The sequence below is a fragment of the Gopherus flavomarginatus genome, chromosome 2 (assembly GCF_025201925.1).
Source record: "Gopherus flavomarginatus isolate rGopFla2 chromosome 2, rGopFla2.mat.asm, whole genome shotgun sequence".
Classification (NCBI taxonomy): domain Eukaryota; kingdom Metazoa; phylum Chordata; order Testudines; family Testudinidae; genus Gopherus; species Gopherus flavomarginatus.
This window is the reverse complement of record NC_066618.1, coordinates 129196717-129224151: the sequence shown is the minus strand read 5'-3', so window position 1 is coordinate 129224151 and position 27435 is coordinate 129196717. Positions and strand designations below refer to the sequence as shown.

The following is a 27435-nucleotide window of genomic DNA, read 5'->3' as shown; positions in this document are numbered from 1 at the left end:
AGGAGCCGTGCTTCCAGAAGGAAAGTCCTCACTTGGTTTGCGTCCAGGACTGCACCTATGAACTCTATTGTTTGAGTGGGTGCAAAGATGGATTTGCTGATGTTTACCATGATACCCAAGCAAGTGAACGTGTCCGTGATTAGATGTACCTGAGACTGGATATGATGGTGAGACCGGCCCCGTATAAACCAGTCATCAAGGTACAGGAAGACGTGCACGTGGTGTCGGCGAAGAAAGGCTGCCACGACCACCATGCACTTGGTAAAAGATGCAAGGGGTTTTGCACAAGCCGAATGGGAGGGCTGTGAACTGATAATACATCTTGCTCACCACGAAGCAGAGGAAACATCTGTAAGACGGAGTAATCAAAATGTGAAAGTACACGTCTTTCATGTCAAGGGTGGCATACCAGTCTCCCAGATCCAGTGAGGGAATGACAGTGGCTAAGGAGACCATAGGGAACTTCAGGTTGACAATGTACTTGTTAAGCTCCCTGAGGTCCAAAATAGGTTTTAGGCCTCCCTTTGCCTTGAGGAGAGCGAAATAGTGGGAATAGAAACCCTTGCCCCGGAGCTCCTGAGGAACTTCCTCCACTGCCTCTAGGGCAAGGAGGGAATGAACCTTCTGAATGAGGAGCTGCTCGTGAGAAGGGTCCCTGAAGAGGGATGTGGAATGGGGGTGAGAGGGTGGGATGGTATGGAAATGGATAGAATATCCCATCTGCACCATGCAGAGGACCCAGAGGTCCAATGTGATACGGGAGCAGGCATGGTAGAAATGGGATAGACTGTTCAGAAAGGGATGACTGTCCGGGGTAAGAGCTGGTATTCGGTCCTCTGGCACACCTTCAAAATGGATGCTCAAAATGGACTGTGCTTGACCTTGCCCGGAGGAGGGGGGCGAGACTCTCTACATATCTACTTCTTCAACGAGAAAAGTCCTGCCTCAGTCTAGAAGGGAAAAGGCGTTGGCTGAGTGGTCTGGGGTTTAAATGTCTGCCTTTGGTTAGCTGGGGTATGCATACCTAACAATGTAATAGTATTCCTCGTGTCCTTTAAGGTATGCAGGCGAGAATCAGTTTGTTTTGCAAACAGGCCCTGGCCATCAAAGGGTAGGTCCTGGATAGCGTGCTGAACGTTGGGTGGAAGGCCTGAAGACTGAAGCCAGGCGTTCCGCTGCATGGCAATACCTGATGCCAGAGTGCGCGCAGCTGCGTCCATAGCATTGAGAGAACCTTGGAGGGAGGTCCGAGCAACCAATTTACCCGCCTCAGCAATGGCCCCCAGTTGTACGAGCTTCTGCTGAGAGAAGCTCTTGAAATTTGAGGACCGCAGAACAAGAGTTAAAAGTGTAGCTACTCAGGATCGCTAGCTGGTTAGTGATCTGCAGCGAGAGACCCCCAGTAGAATAAATTTTTCTCCCAAAAAGGTCCAGCCGCTTAGCGTCCTTTGACCTGGGAACAGGCCCTTGTTGGCCCTGCCTTTCCTTGACGTTCACCACGTCCACCACAAGCGAGCATGGGGTGGGGTGGGTAAAAAGGTATTCATAACCCCTGGTGGGGACAAAGTACTTTCTTTCTACCCCCTTAGCTGTGGGAGAGATGGAGGCCGGGGTTTGCCAGAGACTTGGCATTGTTATGGATGGTTTTATTCAGGGGGAGGACCACCCTGGAAGGCCCCTCCGGGCCTAGAATGTCCACCATAGGGTCCTCCTCCTCCACAACCTCCTCAATTTGGAGGTTCATATTCAGGGCTATGCGCCTCAATAGTTCTTGAAAGACCCTAAAGCCCATCAAGGGTGGACCAGACGTGGACGTGCCAGCCACAGCCTCATCAGGGGAGGACGAAAACGACTCCACTGGAAGGGCTGGTGCAGAGATTGTCTCCTGGTCAGGTATGGGTGGTTCCTCTGGGGCGCCTGGGGGAGCCCCTACTGCGGGCGCTGGCTCCACAGGTTAGTTCAGGTCCGGAGGGGGGACGGCTGAGAGTCGCCTCGGGAGCTGGGCGCTCAATCCTGACAGTAACCGGGCAAGTGGAGGGGGGACTGCCCTGAGCCTGGTGATATGCCCAGGGTGTCCAAAATTGCCACTGGGGCTGCCAGCTGGGTGCTGGGGGATCTTGGCCGAGGTCCCCAGTTGGGCCCGGGGAATGTCAGAGAACCCTGAAGCTCTCTCCGACCTGCCAGAAAGGGACCGAGATCGCGATGGCCAAGGAGGAGCGGTGCGCGAGTGAATCAAAGGTAGCACAGAATCCCTTGGTAGGCTTGGGTCATGCGGGGATTGGTGCCGCTATGAAGAGCGGTGCTGGGCTGGTGAATGAATGGCGCTGCTCCAGGGAGCGATGCCACGATGGAGTGCGGTGGTGGGCCGTGGGCCAGTGTGACAATCAACGCGGGGATCGGAGTTCTAAACTGTGTCGGTCCAAACGGTGCCATGAGGTCACCGATCATGACCTGGATCTGGAGCAGGACCATGACCCAACAGTTGATAACTACCTCGAGCGGGAACAGATCCGAGGATACAGATTGCTAGACCAGCGCCACGAGTGAGATTGGTACCTGTGGCGGTGCCGGGACTCGGAACGGCATGAACATACTGGTCTGAAGGCTGCCATTCCGAACGTCGCTGGTTTACCCTTGGATGGTACCGAGACTCGGGTTGGGGCCGGAGGCACCGGAGCTGTCATTTTGATAAGCCCTCTGGCGGCCTCGAAGGTATCCCGTGTGGAAGGTAATGTGATCTCTTCCACTTGCATTGTCTCTTGTGCAGGGCTGGGATAAGCAGATCTGGGCCTGGCGGCCATGTTCTACTTAGAGGCCTGGTTAGAGTCTTGCTCAGTTGGGCCAGGAAACTGCTTCAGCCCTAACAAGGGGTCCTTCCAAGGCTTGCTTCTTCCCAGCAGCCAGGGAATGGGAGCTGTCAAGGTTCCTTCCCCACTCTGAACTTTAGGGTACAGATATGAGGACCTGCATGGACACTTCTAAGCTTAATTACTATCTTAGATCTGGTAACTCTGCCACCATCCAGAAATTTCAGTGTCTGGGTCACTTCTTGTCCCCTCCAAAACCTTCCCCTCCCTGGGCAGCCTTGAGAGGCTTTTTCACCAAGTCCCTGGTGAACACAGATCCAAACCCTTAAAACAAGGAGAAATTAACCATCCCCTCTTTTTTCCCCCCACCAATCCCTGGTGAGTCCAGATCCAATCCCCTTGGATCTTAAAACAAGGACAAATCAATCAGGTTCTTAAAAAGAAAGCTTTTAATTAAAGAAAGAAAAGTAAAAACATCATCTCTGTAAAATCAGGATGGAAAATACTTTACAGGATAATCAGATTCATATAGCCCAGAGGAACCCCCTCTACCTTAGGTTCAAAGTTACAGCAAACAGAGGTAAAATCCTCTCAGCAAAAAAGGAACATTTACAAGTTGAGAAAACAAAAATAAGACTAATCCGCCTTGCCTGGCTATTACTTACAAGTTTGAAACATGAGAGACTGATTCAGAAAGATTTGGAGAGTCTGGATTGACATCTGGTCCCTCTTAGTCCCAAGAGTGAACAACACCCAAAAACAAAGAGCACAAACAAAAGACTTCCCTCCACCAAGATTTGAAAGTATATTGTCCCCTTATTGGTCCTCTGGTCAGGTGTCAGCCAGGTTTACTGAGCTTCTTAACCCTTTACAGGTAAAAGAGGCATTAACCCTTAACTATCTGTTTATGACAGGAGCAGTGCTGAGGCAGGCATTTTTGGGGCCTGGGAGATCGCCGGTCCCAAGATGAGTGAAGGGTCTTCTGCAGTGCTGAAGAGGGTACCGCAGGAGGGGCACTCTGCACCGAAGCACTTGGGCCTGCATCTTGAGAGAGCCGCAAAGCAGACTCCATGAGGAGTTGCTTGAGTCAAATCTCCCTCTCTTTTCACGTCCGGGGCTTGAACGCCTTACAGATTCTACACTTGTCTGCCTGATGGCCCTCGTCCAGACACCTGAGACTGGAATAGTGGGAGTCACCCGTAGGCATGGGCTTGTTGCAAGAGTTGCAAGGCTTGAAGCCCTAGGACGGCATGCCCCAGAGCCCCACGGGGCAGTCGTTAATGGGACTGCCCTCAACTACTAAACTACGCTTAATACTATAGGAAACACTTAACACTAATAACAATCAACAATCAAGATAAGAGAAGCTAGGGATAAGTGGAGCACTTGATGAGACAGGAGACCACTGTTTCAACAACCGCCACGGGCGGTAAGAAGGAACTGAAGGGGGGGGTCGGGCTGGCAGGGTCTTATATAGAACACCATATTGGCAACACTACAGGGGCTCCCCAGCCGGCCTGAAGGGTAGCTGCTAAGGAAAAAGTTTCCGACATCCGTGCACGTGGCACGTGCACACATTTCACTGGAATTGATATGAGCAGTCACTCGAAGAACTTATGTATCTTATCCAAATATCTGAAGAGATCTAGTTGTCTGGTAGAGTCTGCCTACTTTCAGAATCTGGTGAAAATCTGGTACAACTTGGGTCTCACTCCCAAGTCTGCTCAGACATTAAGTTTCCCTTCTATATAAATGGTTGACCATTTGTCCTTCAATATTGAACAGAGGCAAGTAAGTTTAGTTCTCTGGTTGTTAATGCTGGTAAATTTTCCAAGCTTGCGTGTTAATCAAATTGGGAAGATAATATGTGCAGGAGGATAGGGGAGGGAGAGTAGCCTGAATTAAGAGAACTATTGAGATAGATTTGGAGAGGAAAAGAGGTACAGCTCATACCATAAATAGGGGGAAAAGATAAGGCGGGGGGGTGGGGGGGACACACTAAAAACAGTGCAGGAAAAGCCATACTAGTAATCTATCCTAGGAAAGAAAATTGGAGCGAAGCCTTAAGGAATGGAAGGTAGGATTCCAGGATAGAGAAACTGAGCTACTCCCTTGTTTTTAATAAATGATCTTATGGACTTGAGGCTTTAGAGCTTTATGAATCTTGTTTGAGTTTGGAGAGCCTTCATGTGCTTCCCAAATCCAAGACTTCTACATTCAGAGAAGTTACCCCTTCATCAGAAGTGTCGGTTCTTCGTTTAAGAGGGATGGATTGTGTGATTTGTTCTCAATCTAGGAGTTGAAAGGACCAAGAAATACAAAATGATATCTAAAGCTTCCTTGTCTAGAGTGCCTCTGTCATGTTTGACTAAGTGCACTGGCAAAGTAAGAGGTTATCGGCAAGAGCTTGCGGCACAAGAACAGAACACAACTCCCTACATGACCACACAAAGGCCTAACAAACCTCCAGGACCCCTCAACTGCTCCATACCTTGCTACCGAAGCAGAGGGAATGAGAGATTGTTGGATGCAGAGTCTTTGATAGCTAGTTCTCAGAATTACCTCAAAATACAGAGGGATTAACTTTGTATAGCTCTGTATGCACTACTCTTGTTATATTCCCCTCCTTGACAGACTCTGCCTTAGTGATAAGTGGAAAGTCTAATTCTGAGTATCAGCGGTCCAGTCTAGAAGCAAGTGAGCAGGGAGGTCATGCACATCAGATGACAGGAAAGAAAGCCTGGAGATCCACAGTCTCCATGTTAAAAGCAAGAATTAGGCCACTTGCAACAGGCCAGAAGTGTGAAAGACTGGATCCACTTTGTGATAGAGAGCAGAGATAATAATACTTTCTGCTGGAAGCAGAAAGTTAAGAGGCATTTTGCACATCTAGCCTTTCAGAGCATTCCAACTCTGCAAACAAAAGGCTTAACTACATGGGGAAATTTCCCAGCATAATGAATCCACTCGTTATACAGGGGTAATTCCCCATATAGATACTTATTCCATAACTAGTGGTATAATTATACTCAATTATGCCAATAAAAGTTTCCCCATGTAGGTAAGCCTTAAGCAAGAATCTTCAGCAGAGCTGCCTCCAATATGGCTTGAGGGATTTAATTCAACACGTTCACACATGCAATGTCCATCCGGAGTTGCAAATGCAGAGAGTTTGAACGACTTACCAGCACTTTGCTGTAAAATGCTATATAGGTTACATGCATTATAAATATCAAATCTATCAATATAAATATCAAATCTTGAAGCTTGACAATTTTTTTTTTTTAAGGACAATAAAAAGCTAATTAGTACATATAAACTTATGGCCATTTGAAAATTATGTACTGAGCATGAATAATGTCATCTTAGTGATTTATGAAAGCAGTATTTAAAAACCGCATAAACACTAACCTGGCTTTGTTCAGGTGGTCTGTTTTAGCCAGCACTCCTAATTCTTTGCATCTTATAGCTACACATTCACAAATACACCACTGAATTTAAGAAAGCAATCCACACTTTTGAGTAATATTTAAAACAGATTGCTTGAGAAAAAGAAGAGGATGTATCCAGAACAGAGACCAGCATATCGCCTAGATTCCATCCATGCTGAGGGAAGGGAGATAGAGGAATAAAAGCTCCCACCAAATTTGCTAGACAGTCTGCTACATTTCCCTAAACAGACACTTCAAGTCAGGTGCACCAAAACATGCACTCTTACAACACAAAGTTTAGTATGAATACTTCTGTGCAAATTTCAACAGAATAGCAGTATACAACATATAAATACCCCGTCTTATATTTGAGAAGATTTTAATAAGCATTTTCAGATATTCCTATTTGATTACCTAAACATATGCATATTTAAGAAGTGGACTATTACCTCTCAGAATCTCTATTTGGATATGATCTTGCAAGCGGCGATACTGCATGACTAAGAACAATGTAGGCATAATCAAAAACTTGTTTCACTTGCATGGCACCGTAAGAACTTCTGCCAACGTCATTTCCTGTAACAATGTGACAATTATCAATTAACGCATTTTTAAACTAGTATCCAGAGAAATCCTGTCAGCCTGAAAGCACAGTACCAAAGAAGCTTCACCACAGATGGTGAGAGTTGATTATCCGAAGCATCTCATGCTGAAAATTTGTCCTTGAACACCAAAGTGTGCTAACAAAACTGCCAAACTGAATTAGGGCAGCCAGTGTAGCCTAGCACTTTACGAATGCCAGTTTTTAACGTGTGGTGACGTAAGAAATAAAGAGGATTAGACTAAAACTTATAAAACAAATTTTAAGTAATCCCTGTTAAAAGTAGCTTCAATCTACCCTGCATTATTTGTATGGGGAAGGTATCTGAAATTTTAGAATAAGTTATATATTATTGTGAGTAATAAAGCACAGCTGAACGCTGCTGTGACTGATCTCTTGTCTTTTTGAATTAACAGTTTTTGTTACTTCGGAGTTCACTGCCTCTCCTGTTCTTACCTCATCTACGCTAACCAGAAGACTCAATATGCTACAGAGATTGAAAAGCAAAACAAGGCTAGATGAGTAGCTGTCCATAGGTTAGACAGGGAACTGCCATCACCTGTCAACTGTCATAGCAAGAAAACTCCAAACCAACACAACCTAAGTTATTTGTGAGCCAAAAAGGAACGATACGTACTGTACATAGATCTTTACAAAAAGGCAGGAAAGCCTGTAAACTAGCATTGCAACTTCAGAGTTTGTTACTAGAAATTGCAATTCATGGACTAAATATTTCAGAAACAAAAAAAACAAAAACAAAAACAAACAAACAAGATAATTTATTAACGCTACTTTAAGGGCAGTTGAGTGAAGAGGTATAAAGCATCAGAGGGATGCTTGATAACCACCTCTTTTCCAAACATTTAAGAGCAAAACCTAGAACAGTTCCTCCAGTTGCCCCTAGATCCAAGATCAGTCACTTTAAGAAGACAGTAGCATGATTCATGCCAAATCCTAGTTAGATGAAACACAATATTAAAGTGAAGTTTAGTCACTTTTCAGAGCAGAACCTTATTTCTAGTCCACTGAATGTAGTATTGTAGAGCTAGTCTGTCTCAATTATCTTCTGAGGCCTGAAGCCCCAGAAACCAACTGCTTCCACTTCACTTATTACCAGTAATAAGGTTTCTGCAGACCAAATTAAGCCCCTAATTACGCTTATGCAACCACATTGCCTTGATAAGTTCACATCAGCTATACCTTTGAAAACCTAATTCTTAGTTTCATAAAATTTAAGGCCATAAAGGGCTATTAGATTATCTAGTTGGATCCTCCCGTATATCACAGGACACTAGTTTTCACAGATACACATATCTTAAGCCCAAAGACTTTAGACCTTCAGTACTCAGGAGACTGTGTGCCACAGGGAAAGGACAGGAAAGACCAAGACAGGTGCCACCAATACCAAAAATGCAATGCAGGGATTTGATTAGGTTAGATATGCCTACCTAGCAGAAGATACTTACTTAACCAAGGAAAGGGGGAGGTTTTGGTTTTGTGGAACACTGGGGCTCTTACTACAGAGAGGTGCCTGTACAGTTCTGACATCCTCTCTCTCCGTAGTAATGTTACCAATGTCCTGAGTGATATATTAGCTAGCGCAAGGAGAGGGCTTTAAACCAACTATGAATGGGGAGAGCAATAGCTCAGTCGTTTGCGCATTGGCCTGCTAAACCCAGTGTTGAGAGTTCAATCCTTGAGGGGACCACTTAGGGATCTGGGGCAAAATCAGTACTTGGTCCTGTTAGTGGAGGCAGGGAGCTGGACTCTATGATCTTTCAGGGTCCCTTCCAGTTCTATGACATAGGTATATATCCATATATACAAGGCAATAATGGAACAAATGCTCAAATATGTATGCCAGCCCAACCCATCATGCATATGACAAATCCAAGCACCAGAAGGCATATAAGGAAATTTTTAATTGTCAATATAAACTAGTGATAGCAGCCTAGATAAATAAGAGGAACTGGAGATGCACATGTATGAAAGGAAATAGGATATGGCTAGTATTATTGAAATTTGATGGGATAGGTCACATGACTGGAACATTAAAATCTATGGCTACAACTTGTTCCACAAGGATAGGATGGGAAAAAGGGAAGGAAGGTAGGCACTCTATATGAAAGACAGTTACCTGTTACACAGTCAAACTACTCAGAATCACAGGACCTCAGAAGTTTAATCCAGAAGCACTGAAACTAGTAAAACTAAAGATAGGGGACTGGTGGGCACCTGTTAGACTGCCAAACCTCAACTTGAACAGAACAAACTGCTCCCTAAGCATCTAATGTGCAACCAGGGGGGGTAGCGGTAGAAGAGAGAATCTGTGGGATAGGTCATGTGGTCAGTAATAAATTAACTATTATTTTTAGAAACTCCAAGGAAGTTTTAACATAAATCCTGAACCCATCATAGGATAACTCAATATGGGGCTTCATTCTGACGGAATGAAGTCTTAACTGCTTACCTAAAAATTAGCTGTTGCCTAAGTACTAGTGAAAATGATCAGCATATATTTACCTTGTGCAAACAGAATACAGCACTCCCCAGTAATTATGTATATTAAGAAGGGCCAGTTTTCCAAAGCCTGAACCAATTTTTGGCTTAATAGACTGGGAACAAACTTAAGGCGGGGAGTGTTAATAGAAACTCAGAATTGTTCAAAGATGTACTGAATGCCCAAAAGCCAAGATTTATAGATAAGGCAAAAAGGGACCACTGTGATAGTCTAATCTGATATCTTGGATAACACAGGTCAGAGGATCTCCCTGAATAACATCAACTTCCAGGCGTTGGATCTTGTTATACCTTTGGCTGCTAGTCCAAATAACCCTTTTACCTGACTTCTGGTCTCCAGGTATGTACTCAGACTAATAAAGTCACCCTTTAGCTTCTCTTTGTTAAACTAAATAGATTAAGTTGTTGGAGTCTTACTATAAGATGTGTTTTCCATTTCTTTAATCCTTTTTGTGACTCTTCTCTGAACCCTGTCCAATTTATCAACCCCCTTCTTCAACTCTGAATACCTGAACTGGACACTGTATTCTAGTAGAGGTAACACAAGTGTCAAATACAGAGGTAATAAAATCTCCCTACTCCTACTTGAGATTCCAATTTTATACATCCAAGTATCACATTAGCTCAGCCAGAGCACTGCATTGCATGCCCATGTTCAGCTGATTATCCACCATGACCACCAAGTATTTTTGTTTTATTCACCACCACCACCCCAAGTCACAGCTTCCCTTTTTGTTCCTAGATGCAGAATTTCAAATTTGGCTGCATATTGTTTGCTTGTGCCCAGTTTACCAAGTTACCCAGATCACTCTGCATCAGTGACCTGTTCACATCATTCTTTACCTCTGCCCTAATTTTTAGGTCATCTGCAAAAAAACGGTTACCCCCTTTTAGTAACTGTTGTTCTTCGATATGTGGTGTTCATGTCCATTCAAAGTAGGTGTGCGCGCACCACGTGCACGCCAGCCGGAAGATTTTCCCCTAGCAGCGTCCATAGGGTCGGACCTGGCGCCCCCTGGAGTGGCGCCACTACGGCACCCTATAAAGGGGCCTGCCGACCCTCCACTCCCTCAGTTCCTTCTTGCCAGCATTCAGACAGAGGGGCAGGAGGGTGGGTATTGGAATGGACATGAACACCACATCTCAAAGAATAACAGTTACTAAAAGGGGGTAAACGTTTTTTCTTCTTCGAGTGGTTGTTCATGTCCATTCAAAGTAGGTGACTCACAAGCCTAATGTTAGGTGGCGGGATCGGAGATCACTGCTGACTGGAGTACTGCACGGCCGAAGGCTGCATCATCCCTAGCCTAGTGCGTGATGGCGTAGTGTGACGAGAACATGTGGATGGAGGACCACGTGGTCGCTCTACAAATTTCTTGAGTCGGGATCTGAGCCAGGAACGCCACAGAAAAGGCCTGTGCCTTAGTGGAGTGGGCCGTGACTGGAGGGACAGGGGTCTTAGCTATGCGGTAGCATTCTCGGATGCAGGTGGCAATCCCCGAAGAGATTCGCTGAGAGGAGACTGGGAGAAGATGGTTACTCACCTTTGTAACTGTTGTTCTTCGAGATGTGTTGCTCATATCCATTCCAATCAGGTGTGCACGCGCCGCGTGCACGTTCGGAGACTTTTTACCCTAGCAACACTCGGTGGGCCAGCAGGTCGCCCCCTGGAGTGGCGCCGGTATGGCGCCTGATATATACCCCTGCTGGCCCACCCGCTCCTCAGTTCCTTCTTGCCGGCTACTCCGACAGTGGGGAAGGAGGGCGGGTGTGGAATGGATATGAGCAACACATCTCGAAGAACAACAGTTACAAAGGTGAGTAACCGTCTTTTCTTCTTCGAGTGCTTGCTCATATCCATTCCAATTAGGTGATTCCCAAGCCTTACCTAGGTGGTGGGGTCGGAGCGAGACGTTGCAGACTGTAAAACCGCTGCGCCAAAAGCGGCATCGTCTCTAGCTTGCTGGACCAGTGCATAGTGTGATGCAAAGGTGTGCACGGAAGACCATGTGGCCGCACGGCAGATTTCCTGTATGGGGACATGAGCCAAAAACGCGGCCGAGGAAGCCTGAGCCCTGGTAGAATGGGCGGTAAGGGGGCCCGTTGGCACAGTGGCCAAGTCGTAACATGCCCTGATGCAGGACGTGACCCAGGATGTGATACGCTGGGAGGAGATCGCCATGCCTCTCATGCATTCTGCTACTGCCACAAACAATTGTGGTGAACGCCGGAAGGGTTTAGTTCTCTCAATGTAGAACGCGAGAGCTCTTCGGACATCCAAGGAGTGGAGCTGTTGCTCTCTTCGGAATGAGTGCGGCTTTGTGTAAAAGACTGGCAGGAAGACGTCTTGGTTAATATGGAAGGCGGAGACGACCTTCGGGAGGAACGCCGGGTGCGGTCGCAGCTGTACCTTGTCCTTATTGAACACCGTATACGGAGGGTCCACGGTCAGAGCCCGAAGCTCAGAGACTCGCCAGGCCGACGTAATCGCGACTAGGAAGGCCACCTTCCAGGATAGGTACAGCAGCGAGCATGTGGCTAAGGGTTCGAAGGGGGGCGCCATGAGCCTGGTTAGAACCAGGTTCAGGTACCAAGTAGGGGTAGGCCGTTTGACCTGAGGGTAGAGTCGCTCCAGGCCCTTGATAAATCTTGACACAATTGGGTGAGAAAATACGGACTTGCCAGCCTCTCCTGGGTGGAAGGTGGATATAGCCGCGAGGTGGACGCGTAGAGAGGAGATCGCCAGGCCCTGCTGCTTGAGAGACCACACGTAGTCCAAGATGGTGGGGACTAGGACGGCGAGTGGGTCGTGGCCGTGCTGACTGCACCAGCAGCAGAAGCGTTTCCATTTCGCTAGGTAGGTTGAACGCGTGGAGGGCTTCCTGCTGCCCAGCAACACTTGTTGTACTGCATCAGAACAGCGCAACTCGGACTGGCTTAACCAGCCAGGAGCCATGCAGACAGATGGAGGGACTGTAGATCCGGATGGCGCATCCTGCCGAAGTCCTGCGTGATCAGGTCCGGCCAAAGAGGTAGGGCAATCGGATTCGCCAGGGACTGATCGAGCAGCATGGTGTACCAAGGCTGCCGGGGCCACGCCGGAGCGATCAGGATGAGGCGGGCCTTGTCTCTCCGGACCTTGATCAGGACTCGATGGATGAGAGGGAAGGGTGGAAAGGCGTAGCAAAGACGACCCGTCCACGGTATGAGGAACGCGTCCGACAGGGAGCCCGGGGAGCGACCCTGTAGGGAGCAGAACACCTGGCATTTCCTGTTCGATCTGGAGGCGAACAGGTCTATCTGGGGAAACCCCCACCTCTGGAAAATGACATATAGAGGACGTCCGGACGGATGGACCATTCGTGGGAAAGAAAGGATCTGCTCAGGTGATCCGCCAGGGTGTTCCGCACTCCCTGGAGAAAGGAGGCCACTAGATGAATAGAGTGGGCTATGCAAAAGTCCCACAGACGTATTGCTTCCTGACACAGCAGGGAGGACCGGGTCCCGCCCTGCTTGTTGATGTAATACATGGCCGTTGTGTTGTCCGTGAATACCGCAACACAACGACCGTGCAAATGGCGTTGGAATGTCTGGCATGCTAGGCGAACAGCCCGTAGCTCCCGCACATTGATGTGAAGAGTCAACTCTCTCTGTGACCACAGACCCTGTGTACACAGGGTCCCCAGGTGCGCACCCCAGCCCAGCGATGATGCATCCGTTGTCAGGGACACTGAGGGCTGTGGGGCGTGAAACAGTAGACCCGCACACACTTGGGAGTGCGTTGTCCACCAGCCTAGGGAGCCTAGAACATTCGGTGGAATCGTTACGATTGTGTCTGTGGCATCCCTGCCTGGTCGATAGACCGACGCGAGCCAGGTCTGCAACAGGCGCATGCGGAGTCTTGCATGTCTGGTGACAAAGGTGCATGCGGCCATGTGCCCCAGGAGAGCGAGGCACGTTCGGGCAGATGTGGTCGGGAAGGCCCGCAGGCTTGTGACCATGGACACTATGGCTTGGAATCGGTGCCGGGGGAGGCTGGCCGTCGCGAGGTTGGAGTCCAGCACTGCCCCTATGAATTCTATGCTCCGCGTAGGCACCAGAGTGGACTTGTCCGGATTGATGGTCAGGCCTAGGCTCGCAAACAGCTCCGTGATGATAGTGATGTGCCCGGTTACCTGCGCTTCTGACGTGCCTCGAATGAGCCAGTCGTCGAGGTAAGGGAAGACACAGATACGACGACGTCGCAGGGCAGCAGCGACGACCGCCATACACTTGGTGAATACCCGGGGGGGCCGAGGAGAGCCCAAAAGGGGAGGACCGTGAACTGGTAGTGGTCCTGATTCACCACAAAGTGGAGATACTGTCTGTGCGGGGGGAAGATCGCAATGTGGAAGTACGCATCCTTCATGTCGAGAGCGGCGTACCAATCTACGGGATCCAGGGAAGGGATGATGGTTCCTAAGGTTACCATGCGGAACTTGAACTTTTTGATGAATTTGTTCAGGCCTCGCAGGTCCAGGACGGGTCGTAGTCCCCCTTTTGACTTGGGGATTAAGAAGTACCGGGAATAAAACCCCTTGCCCCTTCGCTCCCTTGGCACCTCCTCTATAGCCCCAATGGACAGGAGCTTGCAGACCTCCTGGACGATAAGTTGCTCATGAGAGGGGTCCCTGAAGAGGGACGAGGAGGGAGGATGGGAGGGGGGTGGAGAAACAAACTGAAGATGGTAACCAAACTGCACCGTGCTCAGGACCCAACGATCCGAAGTCAGCTGGGTCTATGACGGTAGGAAGTGGCGGAGGCGGTTGAGGAAATGAAGTGGATCCAGAGAGGGGATTGGTAAGCTGCTCTCGGGCACACCTTCAAAAGTTCGCCTTCGGTCCCTGCGGTGGCTTTTCGGAACCGGAAGTGTTACCCCTTTGAGGACCCGACTGTCGTCTACGATTTGGCCGGCCTCACCTCCGGTTGAAATCTTGTCTGGGGCGAGGCGGGGGGTAAGTGCGCTGATGGTAGGGGCAGAATGGCCTTCTCTGAGTCTGGGGCGTGTGCATTTCCAGTGAGCGCATGATGACCCAGTTATCCTTCAGGCTCTGTAGCCTGGGATCCGTCTTTTCAGAGAAAAGGCCCTGCCCGTCGAATGGCAGGTCCTGGATCGTGTATTGTAGCTCCAGCGGTAGTCCGGAAGACTGCAGCCACGATATACGGCGCATGGCTACGCCCGACGCCAGAGTCCTCGCTGCTGAATCTGCGGCATCTAAGGACGCCTGTAGCGAGGTTCTGGCGACCCTCCTGCCCTCTTCCAGGAGAGATGAAAATTCCTGGCGTGAGTCCTGGGGGAGCAGCTCTGTAAACTTGCCGACAGCCTCCCAGGTGTTGTGGCTGTAACGGCTCAGGAGGGCCTGCTGGTTCGCCACACGGAGCTGAAGGCCTCCAGCAGAGTAAATTTTACGGCCCAGCAAGTCCATGCGACTGGCTTCCCTGGATTTCGGTGCAGGAGCCTGTTGGCCGTGGCGTTCCCGCTCGTTGACTGACTGTACCACCAAGGAGCAGGGAGCGGGATGTATGTAGAGGTATTCATACCCCTTGGATGGTACCATATACTTCCTTTCCACGCCGCGGGCAGTGGGTGGAATGGAGGCCGGAGACTGCCAGATGGTGTCCGCCTTTGCCTGGATCGACTTAATGAAGGGGAGGGCTACCCTGGTCGGTGCCTCCGCCGAGAGGATGCTTACTACCGGGTCCTCTACTTCCGGGACTTCCTCTACAGGAAGATTTATGTTCTGGGCCACCCGCCTCAGCAGGTCCTGATGCGCCCGGAGATCAATCGGCGGGGGCCCTGATGAAGATGTGCCCGCTACCGCCTCATCCGGGGAAGAGGACGAAGACACCCCAGGGAGGAGTGGTTCTTGCACGGAAGCCTCGTCCAGAGGGGCCTCCGTTTCCCGGGCATCCTGCTGCCCCAGGGTATCCGTGGGGGTCTTCCTCCATACCAGGGGGGAGGGCCGACTGATTGTGACTCTGGTGCACGACGCTCCGATGGGTTGTAGCGAGCTTGTCACGAAGGTTCGCCCTGGGCTTGGTGGTATGCCCAGGGCGTCCAAAAGGACCATTGGGGTGGACCCTGGTCCGTGCGGGTGTGCACATCCGAACCCCCGTAAGAGGCACTGTCCATATGGGAAGAAGCGAACGAGTGCCTCGAAGGCCATGGAGGAGCCGCCGAAGACTGTGGCAGGCCTCTGCGCATCCCGAAGTCGCTGCGCGGTGCCGGTGAACGGTACTGGGAGTCATGGCGATACCGTGATCTAGACCGGGACCTGCTACCGGCTCGGTACCAGGAGGTCGACCGGTGCCGTCCACTGCCGTGCCGGGATCTGCTGCGGTATGAACGTCGGTGCCGCGATCTAGACCGGTGCCGAGAATAGTATGACGGTGACCGGGATCTTGAACGGTGCCGCGAGTACGACCGGTGCTGCAGGTAGTGGTCCCGGGACTGCGAGCGGCGTCTAGATCTCGAGCGGCGACGCTGGGAGTGGTCCCTCGATTTGGAACGGGACCAATGCCCGGTAGTACCCAGCGAATGCGGCCGTACCATGGCGGGCTTGCCCAGCGATTGGATAACCCGCTCCGGCGGTGCCGGGGGTTGGGGCAGCTCGGGCTCTGTTAATGCGAAAATGTCGCGTGCCGCTGAGAAGGTCTCCGGCGTGGAGGGCGCGGCAAGCTCGACCCCTGTCCTCACTGAGGAGCTGAAGGGCACCGGACTCAACGGTCTCTGAGGGGCCGGAGTCGACGGTGCGACGACGCTCGGTGCCGCGGCGGATGACGGTGCCGGGCGGTCAGGTTTTGAGGCACACTGACTGTGGTGCAGTTGCAGGCACCGCAGGAGCCCTGTGCTTTTTGCTCCTCGAGGAGAGGGAGCGGTGCTGGCTAGGGTGCCGGGCTGGTGCCGAGCGGGAAGTTGGAGCCTTCGCCGGCGCCGGGCGGTCCGGAGCGGAGGCAACACTTGGTCCCGGTGCCGGAGTCGGTGCCGACGGTGGGGGAGTCAGCGCTGCCTCCATCAGGATCTGCTTCAGGCGACTGTCCCGTCCCTTCTTCGTTCGGGGCTTGAACGCCTTGCAGATCCGACACTTGTCCACAAGGTGGGACTCGCCTAGGCACCTCAGGCAGGAGTTGTGCGGATCTCCTGTTGGCATCGGCCGATGACAGGCCGCACAAGGCTTAAATCCGGGTGAACCGGGCATGGGCCCTGGCACCGCAGGGAGGAAAAAGGGGCGAACCCCCGATCCTCAGATAACTATATACAACTATACTTACTTAACTTTATAACTACAACTATTACTATAATAACTGAACTATATACACTAGACTGCAGAAGAGTGAAACACTAGGGAGGTGGAGAACGGCTAGCCGTGCTCCACAGTTCCAACAACCGACACAGGCGGTAAGAAGGAACTGAGGAGCGGGCGGGCCAGTAGAGGTATATATCAGGTGCCATACCGGCGCCACTCCAGGGGGCGACCTGCTGGCCCACCGAGTGTTGCTAGGGTAAAAAGTCTCCGACGAACGTGCACACGGCGCGCGCACACCTAATTGGAATGGATATGAGCAAGCACTCGAAGAAGAACCCCTTCATCCTATCTGCTACTGCAATGAAGAGTTGAGTTGAGCATCTGAACGGCTTGGTACGCTCAGTGTAAAAAAGCCAAGGCCCTGTGGACATCCAGGGAATGTAACCTCCGCTCCTCAGTGGAAGAGTGTGGTTTGGGATAAAACACTGGGAGAAAAATATCTTGACCCATGTGGAACTGTGAGATGACGTTGGGTACGAAAGCCGGATGAGGTCTAAATTTGGACCTTGTCCTTATAGAAGTTAGTATACAGGGGCTCGGATGTTAGCACCCTGAGCTCCGACACCCTTCTGGCCGAGGTGATCGCCATCAGGAAGGTGGTCTTATACAACAAGTACAACAGGGACCACGAAGCCAGAGGCTCAAAGGGAGGTCCCAAGAGGGCAGAGAGGAACAGATTCAGGTCTCAAGCAGGGGCCGGCTGACGAACATGCGGAAATAGCCTGTCCATACCTTTGAGGAAACGCCCGACCAGCAGGTTCGCAAACACCAAGGTACCCCCTTCTCCCCGATGGAAAGCCGAGATGGCCGCCAAGTGAACACAAATCAAGGAGAGGGAGAGGCCCAGTTGTCTGAGGTGGAGCAAATAGTCTAGGACAATGGAGATTGGCACCCCCAGCGGATTGTGACCTCGCTGACTCAACCATATGCAGAAGTGCTTCCATTTGGCCAGGTAGGTGGCCCTAGTTGACGATTTCCTACTACGGAGCAGCACTTGTCTGACCTGCTGGGAGCACCTCATCTCCACCGGGTTCAGCCATGGAGCATCCATGCTGTAAGGTGAAGGGACCCCAGGTTTGGGTGGCGGAGGGAGTCCCGGTCCTGCGTGATCAGGTCCAGGAGCAGGGGCAGCGTCAGGGGCGCCTGAATGGACATGTGCAGGAGTGATGTGTACCAATGTTGGTGCGTACCACGTCCCATCGGAGTGGGGAATGGACACTACTGAGTCCAAGGGGTCCCTGGCTGGGCGATATACTGTCGTTAACCAGGACCGCAGCGGACGAAGCCGGAGTCTGGCATGGTTTACCACATAGGTGCACGACGTCATGTGACACAACAGCCGGAGGCAGACTCACGCCGTGGTAATCGAGGCGCCGCGCAGTCTGAAGATGAGCTCGGAAATCGCATGGAACCTGGATTCTGGCAGGTACGCTCTGGTGAGGGTGGAGTCCAGAATTGCTCCTATGAACTCTATTCGTTGTGTCGGAGACAGGGTGGACTTGGCTTCGTTCAAGAGGAGGCCGAGATTGAGAAAGGTCCACCTGATGAACACCATCTGGGTCTCCACCTGCTCCTTGGAGCGGCCCTTTATGAGCCAGTCATCCAGGTAGGGGAATAATTGGATGCCCCGCCTGCGCAGGAAGGCCATCACGACTGCCATGCACTTTGTGAAGACTCTTGGAGCAGCTGACAGGCCGAACGGGAGCACCGTGAACTGCAGATGGGTGTCGGCCACGACAAACCTGAGGTACCGACTGTGTCGGATAATTATGGCAATGTGGAAATAAGAGTCCTTTAAGTCAAGGGTGGCATACCAATCTCCTGGATCCAGGGAGGGAATAATCTAGGACAGGGAGACCATGCAGAACTTGAGCTTTAGTACAAACTTGTTCAGCCGCCGCAGGTCTAGGATGGGTCTCAGGCCCCCTTTCGCCTTCGGTATTAGGAAATACTGGGAGAAGCCTTTGCCCCTGAGCTCCCAAGGGACTTCCCTCCACCGCACCTGCCTCCATGAGAGACTTCACTTCTTGACTTAGAAGTTGCTCATGAGAAGGGTCCCTGAAGAGGGACAGGAGGGAGGAGAACTGGATACAATATCCCCTCTCTACTGTGCGAAGCACCCAGCTGTCTGACGTGATTCAGGACCAGGCACGGTAGAAGGGGGACAGACGTGACCCAAAGGTAAGGGTAGAAGGATCCCGAGTCTCTATAGGTAGGTAGCCCTCGACCGTACCATCAAATAGGGGGTCTAGGCCCCGATGGTCTCAATTGACCGGAAGCCTGGCTGGAGGGGTGGCGTTGGTGACGCCTCCTGCCATTTCTGCCCCACCTGCACCCCAGCTCCTGGCGAGTCTGAGAGGCTGGTAGGGGCGTGGGGCCATCTGTGGCCTAAACTGCCTGCACTGGGTAGCAGGGGTATGCAAGCCCAGCGAGCAAAGCATGGCCCGCGAGTCCTTTAAGCTATGCAGACACTTGTCCGTCTTTTCTGACAACAAAAGCATCTGCCCCTCAAAGGGGAGGTCTTGAATGTGCTGGACCTCATAGGGCAGGCCCGAGACCTGGAGCCAGGCTCCCCTACGCATGACCAGGCTCGTGGCCAGGGTATGCGAGGCTGAGTCAGCCACATTCGGGTGGCCTGGAGAGAGACTTGGGAGATCAGCTTCCCCTCCTCCACCAGGGCTGAAAAAACTCTGACCTTGAGTCCCGGGGAAGGAGCTCCGTAAACTTCGACATGGCTGAACATGTGTTATGACCATATCGACTTACAATTGCCTGTTGGTTGGCAATGCGGAGTTGTAGGCCTGCCGTGGAGTACACTTTTCTGCCAAAGAGGTCTAGTCCTTTAGCAACCCTGCTCTTTGGTGTTGACCCCTGAAATCTCTGACGCTCCCATTGGTTGGCCGCATCCACCACCAGGGAGTCCGGGGGGTGGTGTGTGGATGTACAAGTGTTCGTGCCCTTTAGAGGGGATGAAATAACACTGCTCCGTTCTCTTGGCAGTAGGGGCCAGCAAGGCTGGCGTTTGCCATAAGGTGCGGGACGTATCCGCTATGGTCTTCATCAGTGGGAGAGCCACCCTGGATGGCCCTGAGGGAGCCAGGATGTCTACTACATGGTCCGCATCCACCTCGATTTCCTCAGCTTAGATTACGAGGCTCAGAGCTGCTCGCCGGAGCACTTGTTGGAGGATTCGGGTGTCCTCCAGGGCTGGTGCCGCAGCTGTGCCCGAGACCACTTCATCCGGGGAGGAAGATGAGGAAATTACATGGATCAGCCCTTCCCCCGGTGCGTGCAGTCCTTCGGGGTCCTGCTGCACACAGTACTGTGATTGCAGGGCCGGTTCCGATTCTAAATGCGGCACCGCAACCGGTACCGGGGTCGCCAGTGAGCGGCTTGGCGTATTGGGCAGTGCCTGCTGAGCCCAAACTGTAGCCGTTGCCAGTGCCGCTGCCCAGCTAGGGGGTGCTGAACTTGGATATGGCACACCCCTGCCCGGCGACGGTGCCGGTGGAGGAGGCAGCTGCGCCGGGGCCATCGACGCCGAGGAGACTTAGGCTGACCTTGATCGAGGACCAAAACACCTGGTCTACCAACTGGTGGTAGGCCCAGGGGGCCCAAAACGGCCACTGCGAGGGTGGATGCCATTGCTGCTGACCCTATGGGTAACGCTATTGGCTTGCCCCCAAAACCGATCTCCTGCTCCTTGACCGGCTGGAGCGGTAGGAGTCTGCCTCCGAGTCTGAAGTCTCTGAGTACAAGGACCTAGGGGGGAGCAGCACCTGGTGCCGTTGGAGAGCAGTGCTGAGGCGACGGGGAGCCTCTTCTCTGGTCCGGTGCCACCTTAGTGGTGTAGTGCGGGGAGGGAGGCAACAGCATGGCCGGCTTGCCCCTCGATTGAACTGGGGGACGGGCCATGGTTGGCAACTCCCTACAGTGCGGGGAGGCTGGCGCTAGGAGTCCCATCAAGTCTGAGGCCACCTCAAACGCCTCCAGTGTCGAAGGGAGACGCAAGTCTCCGCTGAGGTCTGGGGATCTAGGCCGGTCCGGACTCGACCGCACTCTCTGCGGTGCGGGAGTCAACAGAGCAGCCAAGGGCTGTAGCCCAGCCTGTCCGCTTGCACCCGCGTACGGCGTCGGCCTCGAGTTCTGGTGGAGTGACCGTTCCCTTACTGGCTCTCTCTTCTTAGGGGGCACCGGCGACGGTGAGCAGTGCCGCACTGAGGCCAACTTCCTATGACCCGATTCCGTCTGGTGCCGGGTTTAAGACGACTTGGGCTGGGCCCTAAGTCCTGATGCCGGGGCACTCCGCACCGAGGAAGACATGCTAGGCACCACCTCAGCCGATTCCAGGTCTGAGGTGGCCATAGGGCAGCCTCCATCAGGAGGACTCTAAGTCTTTGAGCTCTGTCTTTGAGAGTTCTCGGGCGGAAGCCTCTGCAGATAGAGCACTCGTCCTTTTGGTGGCTCTCTCCGAGGAACCTCAAACAAGCAGAGTGCGGGTCACTCTTCAGCATGAATTTCCCGCAGTCCTTGCAGAGTTTAAACCCGGGGGACCCGGGCATGCCCCAGCGGGTGACGAAACTTGGGAGGGGGACCCCCCCAACTCCCAAGAACTATATACAATGAGCTAAGTAAACTAATTATAACATAACTATCTACACGGACTATATACAAGGATAGGACACTGCTAACTTGCTATGCGCAAGAGAAGTTCCAGTTAGCCGTCACCGGCAGTAAGAAGGAACTGAGGGAGTGGAGGGTCGGCGGGCCCCTATATAGGGTGCCGTAGTGACGCCACTCCAAGGGGCGCCAGGGTCAACCCTACGGATGCTGCTAGGGGGAAATCTTCCAGCTGGCGTGAACACGGCGCACGCACACCTGCTTTGAATGGACATGAACAACCACTCGAAGAAGAACAGTAATTGATTTTATGTTGTCTTCCAGATCATTGATAAACAGTGTTAAATAGTGTAGGGTCAAGAACTGATCCCTATGAGATTCTGACTAGAAATACCCCCACTTGTTTGTTCCTCATTTGCAGTTATATTTTATTTATTCACCTAATGTGCATGTTGATTTTGCATTCCAGTTTTTAAATAATGTCATGAGATAGCAAGTCAATACTTTACAGAAGTTTAAAGTATATGACAACACTTTTACTTTATCAACAAAACTTGTAATCTCAGCAAAAAAGATCAAATTAGTTTGACAGGACCTATATTCCATAAACATATTGAATAACATTTATTGTATTAATCTCCTTTAATTCATTATTAATAGAGTTCCATATCAGTAATTCCATTATTTTGCTCAGGACCAATATCAGACTGACAGGCCTATAATTACCCATGTCGTTCTGTACACCATTTTTAAGATATTAGCACAACTTTACTTTGTGTTCCAAGACTCATTAGAAGTCAACATTAAGGAACAAGAGACTCCTCAACCAGCTCTTTTAAAACTCTTGAATGCAACTCTTGGATGTGGAACAGTTAGTTTGAAGATGTTTAATTTTTGTAGCTACTGTTAAACATTCTTCCAAATCACTGTTCAGATAAAGTATGCCATCAATCATGTCATACAAATATATCTGACTTTTTCCCCAAATTGAATCATTCTGCCTTTACTGCATTATTGACAATTGTACCATTTCCATTGAGTAATTCTACCATTTCCACTGGCTGGTGGCCAGAGATTTGTGTTTTTTGCTTCCCTTATAACTTCCCTACAATTCCTTGCTACCAATTTATTACTATCAATTTCCCCTTGCTTCAATTTGTTACATATGTTTCATTTTTTATAGCTGCATTCACTTCCCCTCCAACTCATGTTGGTTTTTAACTAGCATGGCCTTCTTTTGACAGACTTGCTAGGCATTTAGTGAAATATTCTTGAACAGTTGCTAATAATTCATGATTCATAATTGTATGTTTAAATCCTCTCACCTGGTTTGGCTCAATCATTTACAGCTTTGTGAAACTGGCCCTTTGAAAGCACCATGTACTTACATTACTAGTTTGGACTTTATTCTGTTTGGATAAAGAATGTAATGAAGTCATGATCATTTGTACCTAACCTACCACTATTTAATTCTGTGATTAATTCCTATTTATCTGTCAAGCACGAACTAATACAAGATTCCCCTTCCCTTTTTCCTTTCCCCCAACAAGCCTGGATGCAACATTTTCTGAGTTAGCAAACTCATCTTTAATATTTAGAAATTTCAAGAATGTTTAGCACTGGAAGCATGAGATCTCCAGCAGGTGTCACTCAGATTGAAGTCCCCCATAATCTTTTTTTCCTATGTATTACAGATAGGGACTTAAGGAACCAGTCATCTTGTTCTCTAGTGTGATCTGGTGGTATGTAGCATAGTCTTATTTGGAGTATCTTGGGCTTTTTTTTAAGGACATTAATCCATAAACATTTAAGGTCATTTTCTGATTTGTCTGTGACTCAAAACAGGTGAACTCAATAGACTTACATACAGTAAACAAACACATAAAGCTGGAATCCCTGTAATATTCATAGACAAGTAAGTATTTTAAATTGTAAGATATCTTCACATATACCAACATAATTCTGAATGTTACACATCATTTATACATTTTTCCTTGTGTGCACTTTTAGTCTAGCACTTTGTAAACTTAACTGAATACAAGGTATGGACATCTTAAAGCAACACGATGTAGTTCCTTCACATAACAAAGAACAACTTTGATCTTTTTTGTCATACTTCTTTAAAAATCAGAAATGTAGAGTATTTTAAAAAGTTATGTAATCTTACCAGGGAGGAGAGGATCTTCAATGCACAACATGGATGGTCTATATCCATTGGTCATGGCTTTCATGATTTCTTCTTTGGCAATATAGGCACCTCCATTTTTTATTCTAATACCAGTTTTCAAGTAATTAAAATTTCTTCCATACAGTTCAAAAAATTCTACTAGAAGCATTCCAAGGTTTTCATCAGCTCTCCTGGCATCAATTCTTGGATGCAACTGTAAAGAAGAATGTCTGATACTTACTAAAAAGTGACGGTGGATTATAGGCACGTACTAGAAAACTGACAAACCATATACTAACGGTTAGACATAAAACTGGTCCATTACAGCCACTTCATAACCTAAAAGTTGCAATCATATTACCTTTCCCAACTAAATTCCCCTAAGCCTTCCTTAAACTTCACTTCACAAATGTAACCAAGAGGGGGCAGCACTTGAATAGTATATGGAGCCTACAGTACTTAATCGAATCTTTCTACTTAGTCCAGTTTTCTAGTCCAAAAGCAACACAGAAGAATTGCCGCTTAGATTTGATGCCTAGAAAATGAAGGAATATTGGTTTAAGTTTTCAGAGGGATTCTGCAGTGGTGGCAGTTTTCAGAAGATGGACAGAAAATAGAACTCAGTGCTTCCACTACAAATGCTTATGCATTCTAGAACAGATAAGCATTGCTGGCCTCTCACCATCATCCCCACGTTTTACCAGATGTACACAACTTGCAGCCACCTCAGACAGCGGACAACTAGCCAATAACTACCATATATAAGCCGAATTTTTTTTAGTAAAAAAGGGAAGCACCAGAGATGGGGGTTGGCTTATGAATGGGTATAGAGAGGGAGAGGTGAGACACAGCCCCTCTCCCCAACAGAGGGAACAAGAAGAGGCAGCACAGCCAGCAGAGACAGAAGGGAAGAGGTGGGGCCAGAGTGTCTCTACTTCTGGCCATGCTGCTCCTCCCCCAGCCTGCAAAGGAACTGCAGCTCTGGGGCTGGCAGGCTGCAGCCCTGCCACTCGGCCCCGCCCTCCAGAGCAGGCTGTGACCACGCCACCCAGGCACTGGATCACTTTGCGGCCACGCTGCCAGGCCCAGCCCGCTGGAACATGCTGCGGCCACGCTGCCCAGTCTGACCTGCCGGAGGAGGCTGCAGCCACGCTGCCCGGCCTGCCGGAGCAGCTCCAGTCAGGTCAGAGACATCCTGCCCTGGCCCTCCCCAGATAAGGTGGGAAGGGATGGGATGGAGAGAGTGTGGGGGTCCCAGGCTAGGGGTGGGGTCACAGGAGTTACTCCCCTGACTCCCAGCTTCTCCTCCCCAAAAAATTTCCCCACCAGTTGCTGTCCTGGCCTGTCAGGGTAAGCAGCTGGCATGCCAGGACACTTTGTTTACTTAGGTTTACCTCCAGGCCTGCAGATGCTCGAGGTAAAGAAACCATAATGGCCCACCAGCGGCTTATCCTGATAGCCCGGGAGCCAAAGTTTGCTAACTCCTGAATTATAGGGTCGGTTTATGAACAGGTTATAAAAATTTTCCATTTTTACTTATCCATCTTGGGGGGGTCGGCTTATAAATGAACCGGCTTGTGATCGAGTATATACAGTAAATACCAAAGCTACTCATAAAGAACACCTATGCTGGAGCGTATGCCTAGATCAGCGTGAGGCCCTGTTTTTAATCTGAGTTAACTGACTGCCAATTCACTGTAGTTAGGCTTTATAATGATAATTTAGAAATTCCACAAACATTTACAAATGGGCCATATGGAACAAGTATGTAATTAAAAAGACTAATCATAACGCATCCACACCAAGGGACTGAATTATGATTTTATTTCTCCTTAGCTTTGTTCAAGGAAACTGCTTAAACCATTTCAGCTGAAATTTGCAACAAGTCTGTCTGAAGGAAATACCTAGAATGGAAAAACTGCAGCCCAATCAAAGCTATAAGCAGCTGAAAATGAGGTCTTATAATGGAGTGCGGGGCAACTAGCCTCACCTATAATATACTGAACACAAGATTTGCACATAATTTACCTTTTTAACAAGGTATCAAAATTCTGTGTGTGGTCCATAAACATACATCTTTGTATATCAGAAGTAGCCTTTATCACAACAGGCATTTGGGTAAGAGAACAGCCAGGGCCAGCTGTCCTGGTTCAAAGCCTACTCCCATTAGCACAGCAAGAGGTCTGCTGACAAGAGAAGCAAGCAAAGGATGTAGAGAAGATTTCAAAGGAATTCAGGGGCAAGCAAGGACCCTCAGGCATAGGCGCTGACTTCCTCTCTGCTGGGTGGGTGCTTGACCCACCCCCCAGCCCTATCTCCACCCCCCCTCACCACACCCCCATTCCCCTAAGTCCTTGCCCCTGCCCCTGCCCTGCCTCCTCCCCTGAGTGCACTGCGTCCAGTTCCTCCCGGAAAGTCCTAAGCACTGCCAAACAGCTGTTAGGTGGCGGGCGGGGCGGGGGGTGGAGAAGCACTGGAAGGGAGGGGGAGGAGCAGGGAGATGGTGCACTGGGGGGGCAGAAGGAGGCGAGAAGGGGGGAGCTTGGCTGCAGAGAACCCATTAATTTTTCCCTTTGGGTGCTCCACCCTATGCCTTCAGGGCATCCCCTCCATCCATCCTCTATCTGGCAACAGGGAGGAAGTAGTAAAAAGATCAGGGAGGAGTCGCTATGGAGAAATCAGTAAGGCTCTGACATTACCATAATTTGACAACAGTTTCCAGTGTTTCTACTGAAATGACTACCATGTTGGGTGGCCTGCTGGCTTGCAGCCCAACCAGAGAGGGGGTGGGGCAGACTACTGGCAGTCTCTGCCAGAGGAAGGGACAGTTCTAGGCAGCAGGTTCAGAAAAAGGTTGTGTGGAGAGGGCCACTATGCCATTCTCCACGTTATATGATTATAATCAATTTTCAGAGGCCTCTGCTGCTGTTCTCATCCATACTCTGTGCAGAGGTCTCAGATACGAGAGGCAGCCGGCAGGGGAATGGAGATCACAAAGCCTTAACAACAAACGGAGTGCTGTATGTCACTAAGGGAGAGAGAAGAGGAACAGCCAATTGACGATAAGGGAATTCATGGCAGAAACTAAAATTTTAAAGAACAGAGTAACAAACAAAGTAGAGAACTTACCTGCAGGAAACTAATTGCCATTAAAATTAGGCTGTAAGAGCTAATTCCACCAGTAAAAACTTCATTCAAATCCCTCTGAAGAAGGAACTGTTTTAATACTAAAATCAAGTAAGGCAGCAATGAATATTTCTGCAAATAGGGAAAATAGGCCTGTTATAATCTATTACAAATTCTATAAAGATTTTAAGAGGCATTAACATGTACAATTCTCTCCTCAAAAACATGACTATAGGATTTTTTAATCAGGCTATTTGAAATTATTTTTACTAGCTGTTTACTCAAAGGAACAGTTAACACTTTATTTTATTCTGTTCACATTTTATTTGTGTAAGTACAGTATTTAATTTGGTATATTGTATCTTCCTAACAAAAGAAAAATTAAGGTTAACACAGAAAGCTACTTTTTTAAATTCTTCCATCAGCCAAGACATCATTATCCAAAGTGATCATCAAATTATATTGCAGGAGGGATATAACCAGCAGTAACAGCTGATTTTAGTAACAGAAGACAGCTAAAACTTTGCAGTATAGGTATAATTAATAATCCAAACCAGATCAAATATACAAATGTTTCACTAAAGCTGGTTAGTTTTTATGCATAGTAACAAAGTTGTGAAGAAACAAGTCATTATACTATACCAGCCTCACATTTATTTAAGCTTTCCAAGAAAACAGTTCAGTTCATAGAGTACAAAAGCTATTCAGGACCTGTGTTGAGCCCATACAAAAGAGTGCTACATTTAAGGTAAAGACTTTAAAGCAGCATACTAGCATACTGAAGGTGCACCACAGTGGGCAGACTGCTGAATTCTTT

General features: G+C 49.4%; 1 protein-coding gene across 4 annotated transcripts in view; it reads right to left on the bottom strand.

Moving 5' to 3' along the window:
- TENT4A (terminal nucleotidyltransferase 4A) overlaps positions 1-27435 on the bottom strand; it is a 106925-nt gene that overhangs the window by 44703 nt on the left and 34787 nt on the right. For all 4 annotated transcript variants that reach the window (XM_050938171.1, XM_050938172.1, XM_050938173.1 and 1 more), the window contains exons 6-8: positions 26622-26750; positions 23493-23706; positions 6688-6814 (exon numbers count right to left, since the gene is read on the bottom strand). In XM_050938171.1, the coding sequence (XP_050794128.1) occupies positions 6688-6814; positions 23493-23706; positions 26622-26750 (470 nt within the window). The remainder of the gene's footprint in view (positions 1-6687; positions 6815-23492; positions 23707-26621; positions 26751-27435) is intronic.